Raw genomic sequence first — 17,122 nt, 5'->3', positions numbered from 1 at the left:
CTTAGTTTTCATTTAGTTTTCATCAGTGAGAAAAAAAAGGTAGTCGACGAACATTTTTCGTCTCGGTTTTGGTGGACGAAAACAAAACCCGACCCATTGGTGTGGTGGCTTTGGGGTTGACCCATTTTGGGACGGGAACCCCTTTTGGTGTTTTAAACATTATGTTATAATTTAGCTATTGAACGCTACGAGCTTGCAGGTCTGCTGTTTTTGAAAAATCGTAGAAATGAGGCGCAAATCTTTGAATATATATATTCTTTCAGCTTCAACATTTATTTCAGAAAACTGGAGGATTTAGAAATTTTAGAAGATTTAGAAATTTTGAGGCCAGCCTAAATGGGTTAACAACTATCACCTGGGGGTGATGTGGGGTTAACGAGCCTCACCTGTTTGCTGTCCTCCGCCTCCTGGGCCTTGCGGAACTCCTGTTCGATGGAGCAGTCCAGCTCGCTGAAGAGGCCCACCTCCTCGCAGTTCTTCAGGAAGCGCGTCGGGGTGGGCGTCTGGTGGTCTGGAATATGGCACGGAACGGGAGCTTTATTATAAGAACCTTTTATTTATTTACACGGGCTAGAGATCCTGTTCAGATACAGGATCTGTTTTTAGAAGGAGCCCTCTTATACAGTTTCCAATATGTCAAGAAATACAAAGCGCCTCCGACCCAACGTGACAAACAACATAAGTATGAAATGCAGCAGTTTACGGTTGATGGTCTGCTCTCTGCCAACTATATCCGTAGTCTGTCCAGACTCATTACGGCGGTGGTTTCCGTGCTTTTTAGCACGAGCGCCAATAGAGAATTTTTATGTCTCCCAGCGTGACCCAAACTATAGTGAAAATACAGAGCCGGGGTTAGGGTTACAGGCTTCATAAAAGTAATTTATGGAATTTCTTTATTTATATTTATTTATGAAATTATTTTGAATGTTGAGTTATTGTCGATTTATTTGTCTTTTCTTTTGAAATATAGGAAACGAACTTATGTTATACTTTAGCTATTGAAAAATAGCAGATCTACAAGCTCATGGCAAGCACCGAGTGCCGTGCTACGAACTTGTATTTGTATTTGCTATTTTTCAAAAATCGCGAAAATGTGGCATAGATCTTTGAATATATACACTTTCACAGTGACCGTTTTTAACTCATATCTTTGCTTCTGGGGGGGGGGGTCCCTGGAACAACATATTTTCAGATGGGGGTCGGCGGCCAATTACATATAATGTTGGGGCTCCTTGACATTCTCCGGATTTAGAAGACATTTCGTAGCATCTGCAGGTCTGCAAGGTCCAAATGGGTTAATGAACGCGTTATGTGAGGTCACAGTGACCTCGATCTAGACTTAATTGTGTCCAAAAATCCCTTCCAGGTTTTCCTGTGATTCCAGGCAACGGAATAAGGACAGCCAGCCGGGGGGGGCGGGGGGGGACGACGACGGCTGTCCGCCATGTGGAGGAGGAGGCACACACACACACACACACACACACACACACACACACACACACACACACAAACAATGACACACACGTGCTGTACAGACTCAACTCACACACAAACGGAACACCCGACTGTACATGTCAAGGGATCGTGTGGTGGTTTAAGCTCCCCATGTCTCTGCTAATCCCCCGACTGCATGGGCCTGGGACGGGATCCAAACTTGAGGCTAATTCCGTCGCTTCCCTCCTGTCTTGTTTGCTGCTATACGATAGCTGTTCACACATCAAGAATTTGTTTGGCCCCCCCATCTCTGGACCTCTCATCTTTCTATATCTCAGGAAGAGTGTATAGCGTTAAACTATCATCCCGGACTATAGGCCGGGGAGCCGGACGAATAAAAGATCATTCTGACCTTAATTGAATTAGCCCCTTTCGCTATAAACCCCACCCCAAAAAAAAGCAGATTGTCCAATGCCAATCCAAATAGTTACAAGCAACCGTTGTTGCTATGCTGGGCGAGCTTCCATCACCTCGTCGGCTGTCAGTGTTATTTTTCATGGCTGTGTTGTTGAAGAACACACAGCGTATACACAGCTTAACTTAAGTTATACACGACTGACCCACACAGGTGATGACAATAATACTAATCACCGTATAGTCTTATACCGACCGTGCATTACATGAAAACTCCTGTCGGCGGGTCGTTAAAGTTGATGGAGTTGGTACCGTTTCTCCCTCATTTCCTCGTATTTCTAGTTTATTGAAATAATGTCCCGCACATTATTTTTGTCCAGTGCATAGCCTACTGCAGGCCTGGTTGACTACATTTAGAAGACATCTTGAAGCCAATTAAGTCTCCTCTCTAAGTAACCGTTGCTTACGTGCCTATTGAACAAGGACGGTTTGGGGAGGGACTTAGCGAAGGGCTAATTGTCTAATTTCGTATCGTAAATGTGACGGTATTGACAACATGTCTCTGTAAACCGTGGCGGTGAAATTATATTTTTTACTGTGAACCCACAGTTTTCTTTTATAACCCCTGCAGAATTTAACAAAGGAGAGGTCACAGTCTTGGGCTGCAATTGTTGACAAGAGCAGTTTATAACCCCATTTTGGTCGGTGAACTCCTTATGGTGTTATAGCATCATGTTATGCTTTAGCTATTGAAAAATAGCAGATCTACAAGCTCATAGCGCGCCACCGAGTGGCGCGCTACGAGCTTGTAGGTCTGCTTTTTTTGAAAAATCGAAGAACGACTGACATAGAAACATAGCTTTTTCAGAAAACTGTCAGGATGTAGAAGACATTTTTTGAATCTGATCTCAGGTCAAAATGGGTTTTAACAGCAATGACGGCCTGCACAACTAAGAATTTACCCCACCTTGTACTTGTAATGTGACGTGGCAATAAAGATTGATTCTCTCCACGCTCTTATGAGAGCACAAAGGACAGAGCGCTACGCAAAAACAGGGGGGGATACAAAATGATGCAGTATTGCAGGCATGTCAAAGGCACGTATATATTTCATATCTACATAAGTGTCACAGGAAATCCATACGAAAAAAATGGGTACAAAATACGAACGGGATATATACACAACAGACTCAAGTTATGGTTAGTAAGTTTGGGGATTACATTGTCGGTGTAGTATTCTTGCACCAGAGAGACAAAGCACGACCATCGCGCCACGCCGTCAGATAAAGACACTAGAGGCTTTTGACAAGAGCCATTTGGCACATAACAAAGTCCAGATCCCCACCTACGGAGAGAGGCTCTCATTTGTTCGGCTCTGTCAAACCTCGGTGCTCTTGGGGGTGGGGGGGGGTATTGAGTACAGATCAGGTTTCAGACAGTCGAAGGTGATTTTAGGATCAAGCCTGTTTTAAAAGGCTAAAAGCATACTTCAGCAGACTTGTTTATCCATTCTGGCTAGACTGGGGATTGACTAGAGCGTCGCTCATCGTGACCTGTGTGGCTCCCACAAAGTACAGTTTTGTGCCTCCATAACTCTTCAGTTCTTCTTCACCGCCGAGAGGATGAGAGTTTATCTCAACACAAAGACTCTATATAGGAAGAACTGTCAGCTATCAGTTAAAAACATTCACTTTGAAAGAATATATATATTCAAAGATTTGCGCCACATTCTTTTACGATTTTTCAAAAATAGCAGATCTACAAGCTCGTAGCGCGCCACTCGGTGGCGCGCTATGAGCTTGTAGATCTGCTATTTTTCAATAGCTAAATTATAACATAATGTTTAAAACACCAAAAGGGGTTCCCGTCCAAAAATGGGTTAATAACTCGATGCAAATGACAACGTTAGACCAAATACAATTACACAGCTAAAAGGCAAAAAAAAAGGCATATAGCATAAAATATAAAGGGCCACCCCTTACCCCTTATCCCTAAACTTATTTTTTTTATGTCTACATCGACACATTGTTAGCTTGTAGATCGGCTATTTGTACTATTTTAAAATGTTTTAGAATAGTAAACAATGGCAAATAAGTTTAGGGATAAGGGGTAAGGGCGCAAGATATAGGGCAAAGTCTCTTTTTGGTGAGAAGACGAAATGTATGTATTTCCCAGCTAGTCCCGATATCGATGAAAAACTAACTCTGACACTAGTGTGATCCTGTCCTAGCTATTGAAAAATAGCAGATCTACAAGCTCATAGCGCGCCACCGAGTGGCGCGCTACGAGCTTGTAGGTCTGCTATTTTTTAAATATATTTCAAATATTTGCTTCTGAGGGGTATCCTGGAATAACATATTGTCAGATGGGGGTCGGTGGCCAATCACATATAATTTCTGGAGTCCTTCACTGAAATATTGAGCACCGCCGATACAGAAACAAGAGGTATTTCAAGAAAACTGTCAGAATTTAGAAGACTTAATAGGGTTAATAATAGGAGAAGCAGCCCCAGAGCTGTGTAACTCACGACATCCGAGTGCTACACTAGTACAACTCGGCCTAGAAAACCTGATCCGACGGCTCTGTAAATAATACAAGAAGACGCAATCTCAGCAAGCATTGGGTGAGACTATAGGAACAGAAGCAGCGCAACAGCCTGTCTATAGAAGAAGCTCTGTAAAGTGTCTCTGGGAAGCTAAACCAAAGCCGGGGGGGGGGGGGGGGGGGAGTTATGGCTCGGACCTTGAGGGTGACACTTAACAGTACGGAGTTGTGGTCGTACACAATCTATACGTGGTGGTGTGTCTGCATGGGGAGCCGTAGATCAACACTGTCTGTCTCCTAGATTAAACGGCCAGATTCTACTACTAAATGCCTTCTGAATCTAAATCTGAAATAAGAAAAAAGCGACGTTTCTTTATGTCAGCGGTTGCTCAAACTATTTCATGCCATTAAGGACCCCAAAAAATGTATTTGGGCCATCTGAAAATACGTTGTTCCAGGTTGTTCCCCTCAGGAGCAAAAGATACAGTACACGAGGAGTTAAAAAAAAGCGTGCGCCGTGAAAGATATATTCAAAGATTTGCACCACATTCTTTTCAAATTTCGCCTGCTTTTTTCAAACAAACAGCAGACCTAAAAGCTCGTACTCGGTGCCACTATGTGAGCTTGTTTAGATCTGCTATTTAGAACAGCTAAAAAGTTTAAAACAAGCGGTTAATTAAAAGCTATGAGGCGACACAGACGACGCGCCCCCCCCCCTCAGGTCTGAATGGGCTAACTCCCGAGAGACACCTCGCTGCCAACGCTAGCGCGCGCGGGGGGGGGGGGGGGGAGGAGGGGTAGGGGAGGAAGATCCGCTAATCCATCCACTTTCTGCCTTATATACCCCCTCTCTCTCTCTCTCTCTCTCACTCTGTCACCACCGCCATGACTAATGACTGGCTCCGGTGGTGATGATGATGATGATGATGATGAGGGGAAGTTGAGAGAGCGCACATGGCCCCCGACCGACGTCGGTCGTCGCAGGAAGAAAAAAAAGAGAAAAAAAAGAATGTTATCTCTGACAAGGCATTCATCTTCTTGGGGCTGGCAAAAAAAAAAGAAAACAGAGGGGGTATAATTTCTGGCGCTCGCCTCGCACGTCACCGTCGCTTTTGTGTTCTTGCTTAGGTGTGCAGAAGTCTCGCCTCTCGCTCGCGTCAGGTGAACAACAACAGGCGTGCTTGAAAACGTCTCTGCTGGTTTAGAGACACAGACTGGAGTGTGTGTGCGTGCGTGCGTGCGTGTGTGTGTGCGTGCGTGTGTGTGTGTGTGTGTGTGTATAGTGTGTGGTTGCATGTGTAAGTATGCCTGGCGGAGGGGGGGCTGCTCGACAAATTAAGGGCTTACACGCTTGTTGACTCACATGTCAAATGTCACCCCGTTAAGATTTATAGGACTGTACACAACCAACCTATACAGACGTTCCGTAAACTTCTCCCCCCTTTTAGACTAAGACGGAGCTGATGGTGTGACTCAGACACCTCGACATAAACACCTGTAAAACCTCCTAAACTGACAGGGAGGGGGGCGGGGGCCCTATACTGACTGCATGGAGGGAGGGGAGGATCACACTCAAACCGAACCGTATATCGACCAGCCCGCCCGCCCGCCCATAACTAACCTGATAGCATGTTGTCATTCTTTATGGAGGGGAACTTCAGGGTCATCTCATGCTTGTGTCGGTGAATCATCAGATGGTCTTCTGTGGGGAATCGCTGTTAAGTAGAAGAACATATAAAGACTCAAGTCCCTGCAGTGTATATAGCGGGGGGGGGTTCTTAACCCATTTTGACCTGGGAACGATTCTACAAAAATGTCTTCTAAATCCTGACTGTTTTCTTGAAAAAGCCATGTTTTTCTGTGTCAGTCGTTCTCAAACACTTTCATGTCACTTTTCACGATTCTTCAAAAATAGCAGACCTATACAAGCTCGTAGTAAGAGCTTGTAGATCTGCTATTTTTCAATAGCTAAAGCATAACATATAATGCTAACGTGCATGCCCCTATAGACGGAGAATGATTAACAGGACGGAGATTATCGAAAACCGCATCGCATCGCTCCACAGGCCCGGGGAGCGTCTGTTTGCGCAACGTTCGATGTTGCGCAAACAGTGGGACGTCATCGAAAATGAGCGCTGTCCGTGGATTCCGACATGTTAACGTTTCTGGCACAACGCGTGCTAAACGCTAACATAAGCAAAACGTTAACAATGGCGCCCCCTCCGAGCCGGGAAAGTGGAAATGAAAATGACCAAATAATAGAGAAATAGCCCTGGCAAGGCTTACCTACACTCTGCTGCCACCTAGTGAGAGGGATCAGTACAACTCAGTGTTGTTTTTGGCAGCACATTTTTATTTAACTTTTAGTCATATAGTCTCTTGAATAGTTTTCATTTAGTCTTAGTAACATTTTAGTCACCTGGAATATTTTAGTTTAGTTTTAGTCGACAAAATATAAGATTTTAGTCGACTAAATCGACAGTTGATTTAGTCGACTAAAAAGTATTTTTTTGGATTGCGTCGTAATGGCTGATTTTACACTCGCTGAAAATAGCAGATCTACAAGCTCACAAGGCGTAAATCGGCTATGTTCAGCATGATGCAACCAAGTGTAAAATGACTTATACTCTTGTCCGTGCACTATAGTCCCTTCCTAACACTTTGGTCTAGTTTTTATTTGTTGACGAAATTGTCAATATATTTAGTCTCATAGTTTTAGTTTCCATTCGGTTTTCGTCAGTGAAAAAAGGTAGTCTATACGAACATTCTTCGTCTTAGTATTAGTCGGCGAAAACAACACTGGTTACAACTCCAACTCCAGCAGGCGGTGTGGAGCAGCACAGTGATCTCCTGAGTTGGAACCTCGAACACAGAAAGCAGGTTATATCTCTCTCTGTCCTCAATGCCCTGCTCTCTTTGTAATCTACAATCCACGTTCCTTTTTTTATGGTGCCGACGCCTAAAAAGACTAGTTTGCGTTTGTTTTGTCTTGTGTGGCAGCAGCAGGCCAAAGGAAGACAAATCCTTGAATATTGTTCACGGCATTGTTAAAACTAATAGGTTGTGTATATTAGTCGTTATATCCACGTTCCACCAGACGTGGATATATAACGATATATCGTGTCGTCTGTTCTTTGACTATATATATATAAGTGTCTATTTGTATACGTCTCTACATGTTTTCATGAATTGAACAAGGTGGACCCTCTTGTAAACAAGTGTAATGCTTAATTGGGTCGTCCGCTCACGGTGAACAGTCTTTGTATTGAGTTTGTGCTTGAAATGTACTGTAATTCTGCAAACTGTTAATACGTGTTTCAATCAATCAATCAATCAATCAATCAATCAATCAATCAGCAAGACGTCTTGCAGGTGACGCTTTTGATGCTTCCGCCTCTATGGCGTGTCTGTATGACTGTACTGTACTGTACTGTACTGTACTGTACTGTACTGTACTGTACTGTACTGTACTGTACTGTACTGTACTGTACTGTACTGTACTGTATATATACCATCCAAATAAAGAAGTGCCTGAAAACACACTGTTTTCAAAGATGGAATAATTGTAATCACGAACACAAAAGGGAAGTGGAATGCTGTGTGTGTGGGCCTATTATGCCCCGTCAATGGAACCCATGTTCTAAATCAGACCTTGGTCTCCGGAGAGCATCTTTACACCACCGTGTGCAGTATTGACTTCATATAACCACGGTGAGACCCGGAGGAGCAACGACCTTTATTTACAGGTCCTGTTTCCCTGGAAGTCCTCATTGTGCTATTCTGTTTCTGCCTTTATGTGTGTGTGTGTGTGTGTGTGTGTGTGTGTGTGTGTGTGTGTCAGTGACCAACCTCCGCAGGCCTGCTCTTCATGTTACAGTCGCACGCACGCACGCACGCACGCACGGTAACGGACACGCCAGACATACGCATGCATACTCACACGGAATTGCATGTGCATGCACACATACTGTACACAATCGCCCACGCATGCATGCATGACACGCTTGTGCACGTGCACATGCATTCCCTCACATACAGTGTACACGCACGCACGCGCACCCGCACACGCACACACACACACGGCTGGGCAATATTATGACTTCAAAATCAATATCATCGTTATGTCAAACCCTTTCCTCAATTGTACCAGACTAGTAATGAACGATAACTCTATAGACTTTGTTTTCTTTTATCAAATCTATTTAAACAAGAATCAAGCATAAAAACAAGATCAGATCACAGCGCCACATTATGAGCTCGACGTGGATCCACTCTTTTTTTTGGGCGAAGCGATTTGGCGCAGAGACGGAAAGAGAGTAACTCAAGTCCAGTTCTCCACGATTACAGTCAGCGGCTCAAGTGCTTTAATGGCAGGGGTGTAAAGTAACAAAGTACATGTACTGAAGTATTACTTCTACTCCGGTACATCTCAGAGGCAGATATTGTACTTTCCCTAAGCTACAACTATTTGACAACTTTGTAGATTGTGATTACTATTACAAAACCTCACCACGTCAGCCCCTAATAATACAGCTATTTTCAGTACATGTTGATGACACTTTTACATGACTAGGGCTTTAAGCAACTCTTAAGCAACTTTAAGTCGACTATTCAACTAGTCGACCAGTAAATCCACTAGTCGACCTTGCTGGTACTAGTTGATTTCCCCCCCCCCCCCGTTTTTGTAGGCCTCAAGATCAGCTAGAATGCTAGATTATAGTCACCGATGTACACAGATTTTAAATTCTGGGGGTCCTTGACATGAAAAAGGTTGAGCACAACTGACATATACTGTAGGAACATGGGGTTTTTCAGAAAACCATCAGGATTTAGAAGCCTTTTTTGTAATCGCCATAAACAACTAGCCGACTAGTAAACTATAGGCAACAAGTCAACTAGTAAAAAAAAATCACTTAGAAGTGAAAGCCCTGCATGGCCGTGGACGGTCGACACTCACCTGAGAACAGCCCGGGGCGCTGCACACATAGGGCCTTTCCTGCTCTGCGTTCATCACTCCAGCAGCCGACTCCTCATGGAACTACACACAACACACACACACACACACACACACACACACACACACACACACAACAACACATAAAGAGGAGGCAGGAAAGCCCCGCAGGAGGCATCAGTTCACCTTGCACCCATAGGAAACACACACACACACACACACACACACACACACACACACACACACTCCACTGATGCTGTCATTCTAGATGGGTGCCGCCACTTCCGACCGTGGGGGCATCTGAAAATAGCAGCTTTGCGGTTATTTTTGGCGGACGGACGGGGAGAGAGAGAGAGAGAGAGAGAGAGAGAGAGAGAGAGAGAGAGAGAGAGAGAGAGAGCATACGATATTCCCGCCCCGCGGCGATCCAGAGTCCAAGAGGGGGAAATGACACGCGGAGGTTAAACCGTTGAGACCTGAGATTCGAACAAAATGTCTCCCCGAGATCTCTGGAATGTTGTCAAGGACCCACAGAATGGTTTGTATTTGGCCGCGAACCCCCCCATCTGAACATTATATGTTCAGATGGGGGGTCAGCTTGGGGCGGCCCCAAAACATATTATGTTGTTCCAGTGACACCCCCCCCTCCCCAGAAGCAAAGATTTGAGTTAAAAAACGTTCGCTGTGAAAGACTATAGGCTATATTTGCACACATTTTCACGATTTTTCAAAAATAGCAGATCTACAAGCTCGTAGCTAATGTTTAAAATAATGGTTGAAGTGGTTAAAAAAGCTATATAAAAGGAAGGTGACACAGGTGCGTCCTTGGGTCTAAGTGGGTTAAGGTTTCAGACCTTGAAAGGCCCAGGAAAGGCTCGTTGAAGAGGACAACTAAACCTGCGTCATTTGTCAGCATCTCGTTTGCACCGTTCCCATTATTAACCCATTTTGCGCGGGAACCCCTTTTGGTGTCCATGTCATGCTTTAGCTATTGAAAAATAGCAGATCTACAAGCCTACGAGCTTGTAGGTCTGCTATTTTTGAAAAATCGAAGAGCGACTGACGTAGAAGACGTTTTTGAGGATCTGATCTCAGGTCAGAATGGAAAACTGTCAGGATGTAGAAGACATTTTTAGAATCTGATCTCAGGTCAGAATGGGTTAAGAGCCGGAGCGATCTACGCCCCACGGTTCTCCTCCTCAACAGGTATAATGTGGGATGGGGATTCTTGCGTCGCGTATGAAGTCAGCACCTAATAGCGTCTTCAATGACATAAGACTTCCTCTTATTAGCCACATTAACCCTGGCATCACTATTTTATTTTAAGGCGAAAGTTTTAAAAATAAATATGTTATATTTAAAAAATATGTGACTCTTTTTTATACAGAGACAGTCAGGGCGGCAAGACTTTAACTGTTCAGGAGAGGAGAAAGAAAAAGTTAAATAAATCATCCAAAATGAGTTAATAGCACAGGCAAACTCTTCACATATACTAGAGCGTGTCTGAAATAAATGTCAGCTGAAATTGACACGTAAATATGTAGTATGAAATAAATGCTTAAACATGTATAGGTGTACAGTAGGTGTAATGTTAGAAGTCCACAGAAGTGAACCAACCTTTCAAGCCAAGTTTTCTCAACTCGCCGTTTCTCTGCGAGACATTACTCTAAATAAGCCATATCTCCAAAAATGGTGGGTCAAACTGAACAACCAGTATGTCAATTTGAAGCTATGATTCCCTGCTTTCATATGACATGAAATTCAATGACTTAGCCTTGGTCAGAAACGGTCACATATAGCAAAAAGTCTACAATGCATCAAAAGCAATGCGACGTGTTAATAACCGGTATAGGTTATCAATTTCCGCTATTCGTCATACAACAAAGTATATACTGTAGGAGTCACGTGGTTAAAGTTATTCTAATCCGCTGTCTGTCTGTAAACCCGTCTCTGTATATCTGACTCCATGTAGAGGCAACCCCCTTTAGCCAAACGGTTATAGGGCTCGATTCCCGGCAGACCATTTGCTTGCATGTCACTCGCCTGCTCTCTCAGAGTGTTTCCTGTCTCTCTACAATATGTCAAATAAATATAAGAAATGTGTTCATGTATACGTAATACAGAGGAGGATTTCAACTATACACAGGCTGACCTTCTACTGTACTTATTAGCAAAACCTTCGACCGCAGTCGAAGAAGAAGTGTGGGCGGTAAAAAGTCAGCGTCAGAGTCCATTTCACACTCTCAGAGTCAAATTGACACTGAGCATTTTAGAACGTTGCCGTGTATATAGCGTTTGGTTTGGGGAATAGAAACTCCCAAGAGAGAGCCAAGATCGGACACCTCCTCTAGCACGCGGCGCTATAGCCATATAATGTGAGAGACAGTTCAGCAAATCCTTGGCGAAGCAGCGGGGGCCACGTTGAGTTTCAGAAAGGAGAAACGGACCAATCAGATATAATCAAGGATCTTTTTGTTTTCGCTTCTCATGTGAGTGCACTTCCTACGTTCCAAGACATGTTGTACTCATTTAATCCATTCCGGACGGGAACACCCCTTCTGGTGTTTTATATAAGCATTGTGTTATATGCTTTAAGCTATTGAAAAACAGCAGATCTACAAGCTCGTAGCGCGGCACCGAGTGCCGCGCTACGAGCTTGTATAGGTCTGCTGTTTTTGAGAAATCGTGAAAATGTGGCGCAAATCTTTGATGTTATTTCAGAGCATTTTTAACTCAAATCTTTGATGTTATTTCAGAGCATTTTTAACTCAAATCTTTGCATCTGGGGGGGGGGGGGGGGGGGTCCCCCGCTGGAACAACATATGTTCAGATGGGGGGTCCGCAGCCTAATACAGATAATTCTGGGGGTCCTCGACATGAAAAAGGTTGAACACCACTGACATACATAGAAACATGGGGTTTTTCAGAAAACCGTTTTCAATCGACCTCAGTCCAAAATGGGTTAAATGTTTAATCCATTTGTCCAATTCAATAATTCTAATGCTCGTTCTTCGGGGCCAGAGACGAGGGAAAGGGGGAAGTGGTGCGAGAGAGAGAGCCGGCACACGTCGGAAAGACTCATCATTCAGCAGAGATACTTTCGACTTATCACAACCTCGAGAACACATGGAAATGTTTTACAGCTCGCAAAGAAAAATGCAAATAAGATGGCAACCTATTTATTTACCTGCAAACGTCCGCCCCCCCCCCCCCCCCCCAAATGTGTTTATTTATAAGTAAAGTAAGTAATCACTAATTATCTTTTTTCAGCAATAGCCCTGGGGCATATATCCGGTGGTTAAAATTAGAGCCAGACAGATGCACTGAATATCAGCCCTTCTTTTGAATATCAGCCCTCTGTTGAATATCAGCCCTCTGTTGAATATCAGCCCTCTGTTGAATATCAGCCCTCTCTTTTGAATATAGGCCCTCTTTTGAATATCAGCCCTCTGTTGAATATCAGCCCTCTTTTGAATATCAGCCCTCTGTTGAATATCGGCCCTCTGTTGAATATCGGCCCTCTTTTGAATATCGGCCCTCTTTTGAATATCGGCCCTCTTTTGAATATCAGCCCTCTCTTTTGAATATCAGCCCCCTCTTTTGAATATCAGCCCTCTCTTTTGAATATCGGCCCTCTTTTGAATATCAGCCCTCTCTTTTGAATATCAGCCCTCTCTTTTGAATATCAGCCCTCTCTTTTGAATATCAGCCCTCTCTTTTGAATATCAGCCCTTCTTTTGAATATCAGCCCTCTCTTTTGAATATCAGCCCCTCTTTTGAATATCAGCCCTCTCTTTTGAATATCAGCCCTCTCTTTTGAATATCAGCCCCCTCTTTTGAATATCAGCCCTCTCTTTTGAATATCAGCCCTCTCTTTTGAATATCAGCCCTCTCTTTTGAATATCAGCCCCTCTTTTGAATATCAGCCCTCTCTTTTGAATATCAGCCCTCTCTTTTGAATATCAGCCCTCTCTTTTGAATATCAGCCCTCTTTTGAATATCAGCCCTCTCTTTTGAATATCAGCCCTCTCTTTTGAATATCAGCCCTCTCTTTTGAATATCAGCCCCTCTTTTGAATATCAGCCCTCTCTTTTGAATATCAGCCCTCTCTTTTGAATATCAGCCCTCTCTTTTGAATATCAGCCCTCTTTTGAATATCAGCCCTCTCTTTTGAATATCAGCCCTCTCTTTTGAATATCAGACCCTCTTTTGAATATCAGCCCTCTGTTGAATATCAGCCCTCTCTTTTGAATATCAGCCCTCTCTTTTGAATATCAGCCCTCTCTTTTGAATATCAGCCCTCTTTTGAATATCAGCCCTCTCTTTTGAATATCAGCCCTCTCTTTTGAATATCAGACCCTCTTTTGAATATCAGCCCTCTCTTTTGAATATCAGCCCCTCTTTTGAATATCGGCCCTCTTTTGAATATCAGCCCTCTGTTGAATATCAGCCCTCTTTGGAATATCAGCCCTCTCTTTTGAATATCAGCCCTCTTTTGAATATCAGCCCTCTCTTTTGAATATCAGCCCCTCTTTTGAATATCGGCCCTCTTTTGAATATCAGCCCTCTCTTTTGAATATCAGCCCTCTTTGGAATATCAGCCCTCTTTTGAATATCAGCCCTCTCTTTTGAATATCGGCCCTCTCTTTTGAATATCATCCCTCTTTTGACCTTTTGGACCACATCGTTATATCTGCAATTATTATTATTATTATTATGTGTCAGACTTTTTTTTTTTTGTACCACGTACAACCTGGAGTCCCTATTATGAAATGTTTCAGACATTTTGGAAAACGTTTCAAAAATAAGCAAATCTACAAGCTCACAGCGCATCATTCACAGCATGACAAAGCTCGTATAGGTCAGAACTTTTTGAACATTATCGAAGAGGGTTTGTGTGGTTTAGATAAAACAACGTTCATGTATGGATTTTATATTGACTTGTTTGATTGTTCAAAACGTCGATATAATCAGCGGTCTAAAATCTGGCACAGATCGGCTCTACTTCAAATGGACCAATGTAACCTTTGACCTGAGATCAGATTCTAAAAATGTCTTCTACATCCTGACAGTTTTCTGAAAAAGCTATGTTTCTATGTCAGTCGATCTTCGACTTTTCAAAAATAGCAGACCTACAAGGCAAGCTCGTAGCTTGTAGATCTGCTATTTTTCAATAGCTAAAGCATAACATAATGCTAACACCAAAAGGGGTTCCCCTTTTGGATTAACTTGCTACGGCTTTCTTAGGTAGTAGAGGTACAGTTACTACAGTACAGATGTTTTTTTTTAAAAATAAACTAACAAAGAGTAAAAAAATTCCAATCCTCTGTTGCAAACAGAGACATACAATAAAATGCGAGCTAAAGCCGGGGCAGATTTCGAACAGCGTTTAGAAGGTTAAAAACATGGAGTAAACTCTGCACTCGTGCACTCATCCAAGACAACAACATGCACAACACAACACAAAAGAAGGCCTTTGGGCTTAAGCAGGCTTAACCCATTTTGGTCGGGAACCCCTTCTGGTGTTTTAAGCATTATTTTGTACTTTAGCTGTTGAAAAATAGAAGATCTACAAGCTTGTAGCGCGGCACAGAGTGCCACGCTATGAACTTGTAGGTCTGCTATTTTTGAAAAATCGTGAAAATGTGCCTGAAATCTTTGAATATATATTGTTACAGAGCGAGTTTTTAACTCAAATCTTTGCTATACTGGGAGGGGTCCCTGGAACAACATATTTTCAGATGGGGGGGTCCGCGGAAAAAATACAGATAATTCTGGGGGTCCTTGACATGAAATAGTTTGAGAAACGCTGATATAGAAACATGATTTAGAAGATATTTGTATAGAATCTGGTCTCGGTTGAAATGGCTTAAGACAGTTTAGAGAAAAGCATGATTTTTTTTTCATCCCACCCAGAAAAAGCCGGCACTGTGCCCTATCCAGATGGCAGGAAGACAAGACAAAAAAAAAAAAAAAAAAACCCAATACAAAAACTCATGAAAAAAAACAGGCCCTATATTTTGACTCCCTATTCCTTTTAGTTTTCAAAATCAAACGCAGGGCAGTTTGACACACCACATGGCTTTGGTGCGAAAATGAAAACAACGTGTGTGTGGTTATGGAAATATGCACATTAGATGCAGCCCGCTCTCATAAATACGTCTACTTTAGAGATGTAACACAGATACGTGGATACACAACGACATACATTTAGCCTTTACAGGGACATTAGGCTAGTTATTAAAGTTGCCAATGTATACCATTTTCAGCCCGTTAAATGTCTAAACAGACTTCATTAAACACAGCGACGAGATGGTATACATCTCCGACTAAATAAAAGAGGTACTAAAAACTCTGTGTTTGTAAATTGTGAGAGAGCGCTCCAGTGTTCTTTGCTCAACACGAGCTCCCTGACCACGTTTACGTATATGTCTCTAATATGACACCGACCGGGGTGACTGCAGGCCTGTCGTGTCACTCTCTGCTGCTGTGTGTGTGCGAGTGTCTGATTTATGGAGGGCGTATCGCTGACCATCGAACCGCAAGGTAAACTACACACTCTACGCTGTGACACTCAACCACAAAGCTAGCCCCCCCCCCCACCCCCCAGGCCCAATATTATTGGCACTTAGTATATAGACAGACACGGCACAGAATATACGGTCGGACAAGCTTATAGTGAAGACGACAAGAACATGCTGGATGAAAAGCTATAACGGCTGTTGGACATACAGTAACACAAGTTATGTGCACTCGAGCGAGCGCAATGGACGAGAACAATATATGAATGCCGTCCTGGCCCCCACGAGGAGCCAAATGTACACATGAATGAAAACTCCCATTATATTTCCTTGGCATGTACAATTACATTTAGGGCATTTTAGCAGACTGCTGTTAATCCAGAGCGATTTAGAGTAAAGCAAAGTCGCTCTGGATGCATTGTAGCCTATATTCTCTGATATCTTTCACCGCTACCGCACAGCTGTCGATATATATACAAGTCGGCTTATATACGACGTTTCGAAAAGGTTTGTTTGATCAACGGACGGATAATAATGGCGTATCGGGTCAACACCGCCATGCCATGCCATGCTCTCTCTCTCTCTCTCTCTCCACACACGGTGACTAGAGCTGGTGTGTGTTTACCGTGACGACGGTACAGTACCGTACAGTCCACACACACACACACACACACACACACACACACACACACGTGTGTGTGACAGACACAACGCAGACGAGGTGGCCCCCGCGCTCTCCGGCCTGCCATGACCGGCACGTTTACAGGTACTTAAACGCACCAGAACCCTGCAGGCGCAGCCACACATGACGTGTTGGACATGAATACCTTCATACATTATTTACACACGCGCGTGTGTGTTTTTTTCGCCTCTCCTCTCCGCCCGCTACAGACTATTTCCTCCACGCAGCACAGTCAAAACATTCAAATATTGTGTTATGCTAAGCAGCGCTGTTTTCCTAACAGGCTTGTACCTTCATGGCTGCGGCGCGGGGGCAGACGAGGGGTCTGGACAGGGTCCACTCTGTCAGAGAGCACGACGGGGGGACCGCTTCTCTCTCTCTCTCCTTCTTTCACTCTAATCCATTTTGGGCGAGAACCGCTTTTGGTGTTATAGCATCATGTTATGCTTTAGCTATGTGTGAAAAATAGCAGATCTACAAGCTCGTAGCGCGCCACCTACGAGCTTGTAGGTCTGCTATTTTTGAAAGATCGAGGAACGACTGACATAGAAACATGGCTTTTCCAGAAAACTG

The 17,122-nt window shown here is 43.5% G+C and overlaps 1 protein-coding gene across 1 annotated transcript in view; it reads right to left on the bottom strand.

Moving 5' to 3' along the window:
- Positions 1-17,122, bottom strand: part of creb5b (cAMP responsive element binding protein 5b) — a 73,947-nt gene that overhangs the window by 50,728 nt on the left and 6,097 nt on the right. The window contains exons 2-4 of the mRNA XM_080768332.1: positions 9,350-9,430; positions 6,014-6,107; positions 387-511 (exon numbers count right to left, since the gene is read on the bottom strand). Of these exons, the coding sequence (XP_080624458.1) occupies positions 387-511; positions 6,014-6,107; positions 9,350-9,403 (273 nt within the window). The 5' untranslated portion in view covers positions 9,404-9,430. The remainder of the gene's footprint in view (positions 1-386; positions 512-6,013; positions 6,108-9,349; positions 9,431-17,122) is intronic.

This window comes from Protomyctophum bolini (assembly GCF_963924005.1).
Source record: "Protomyctophum bolini genome assembly, chromosome: 7".
Classification (NCBI taxonomy): Eukaryota; Metazoa; Chordata; class Actinopteri; order Myctophiformes; family Myctophidae; genus Protomyctophum; species Protomyctophum bolini.
Note: the sequence above shows the minus strand (reverse complement) of the source record. Positions and strands in the feature narration are given on the sequence as shown.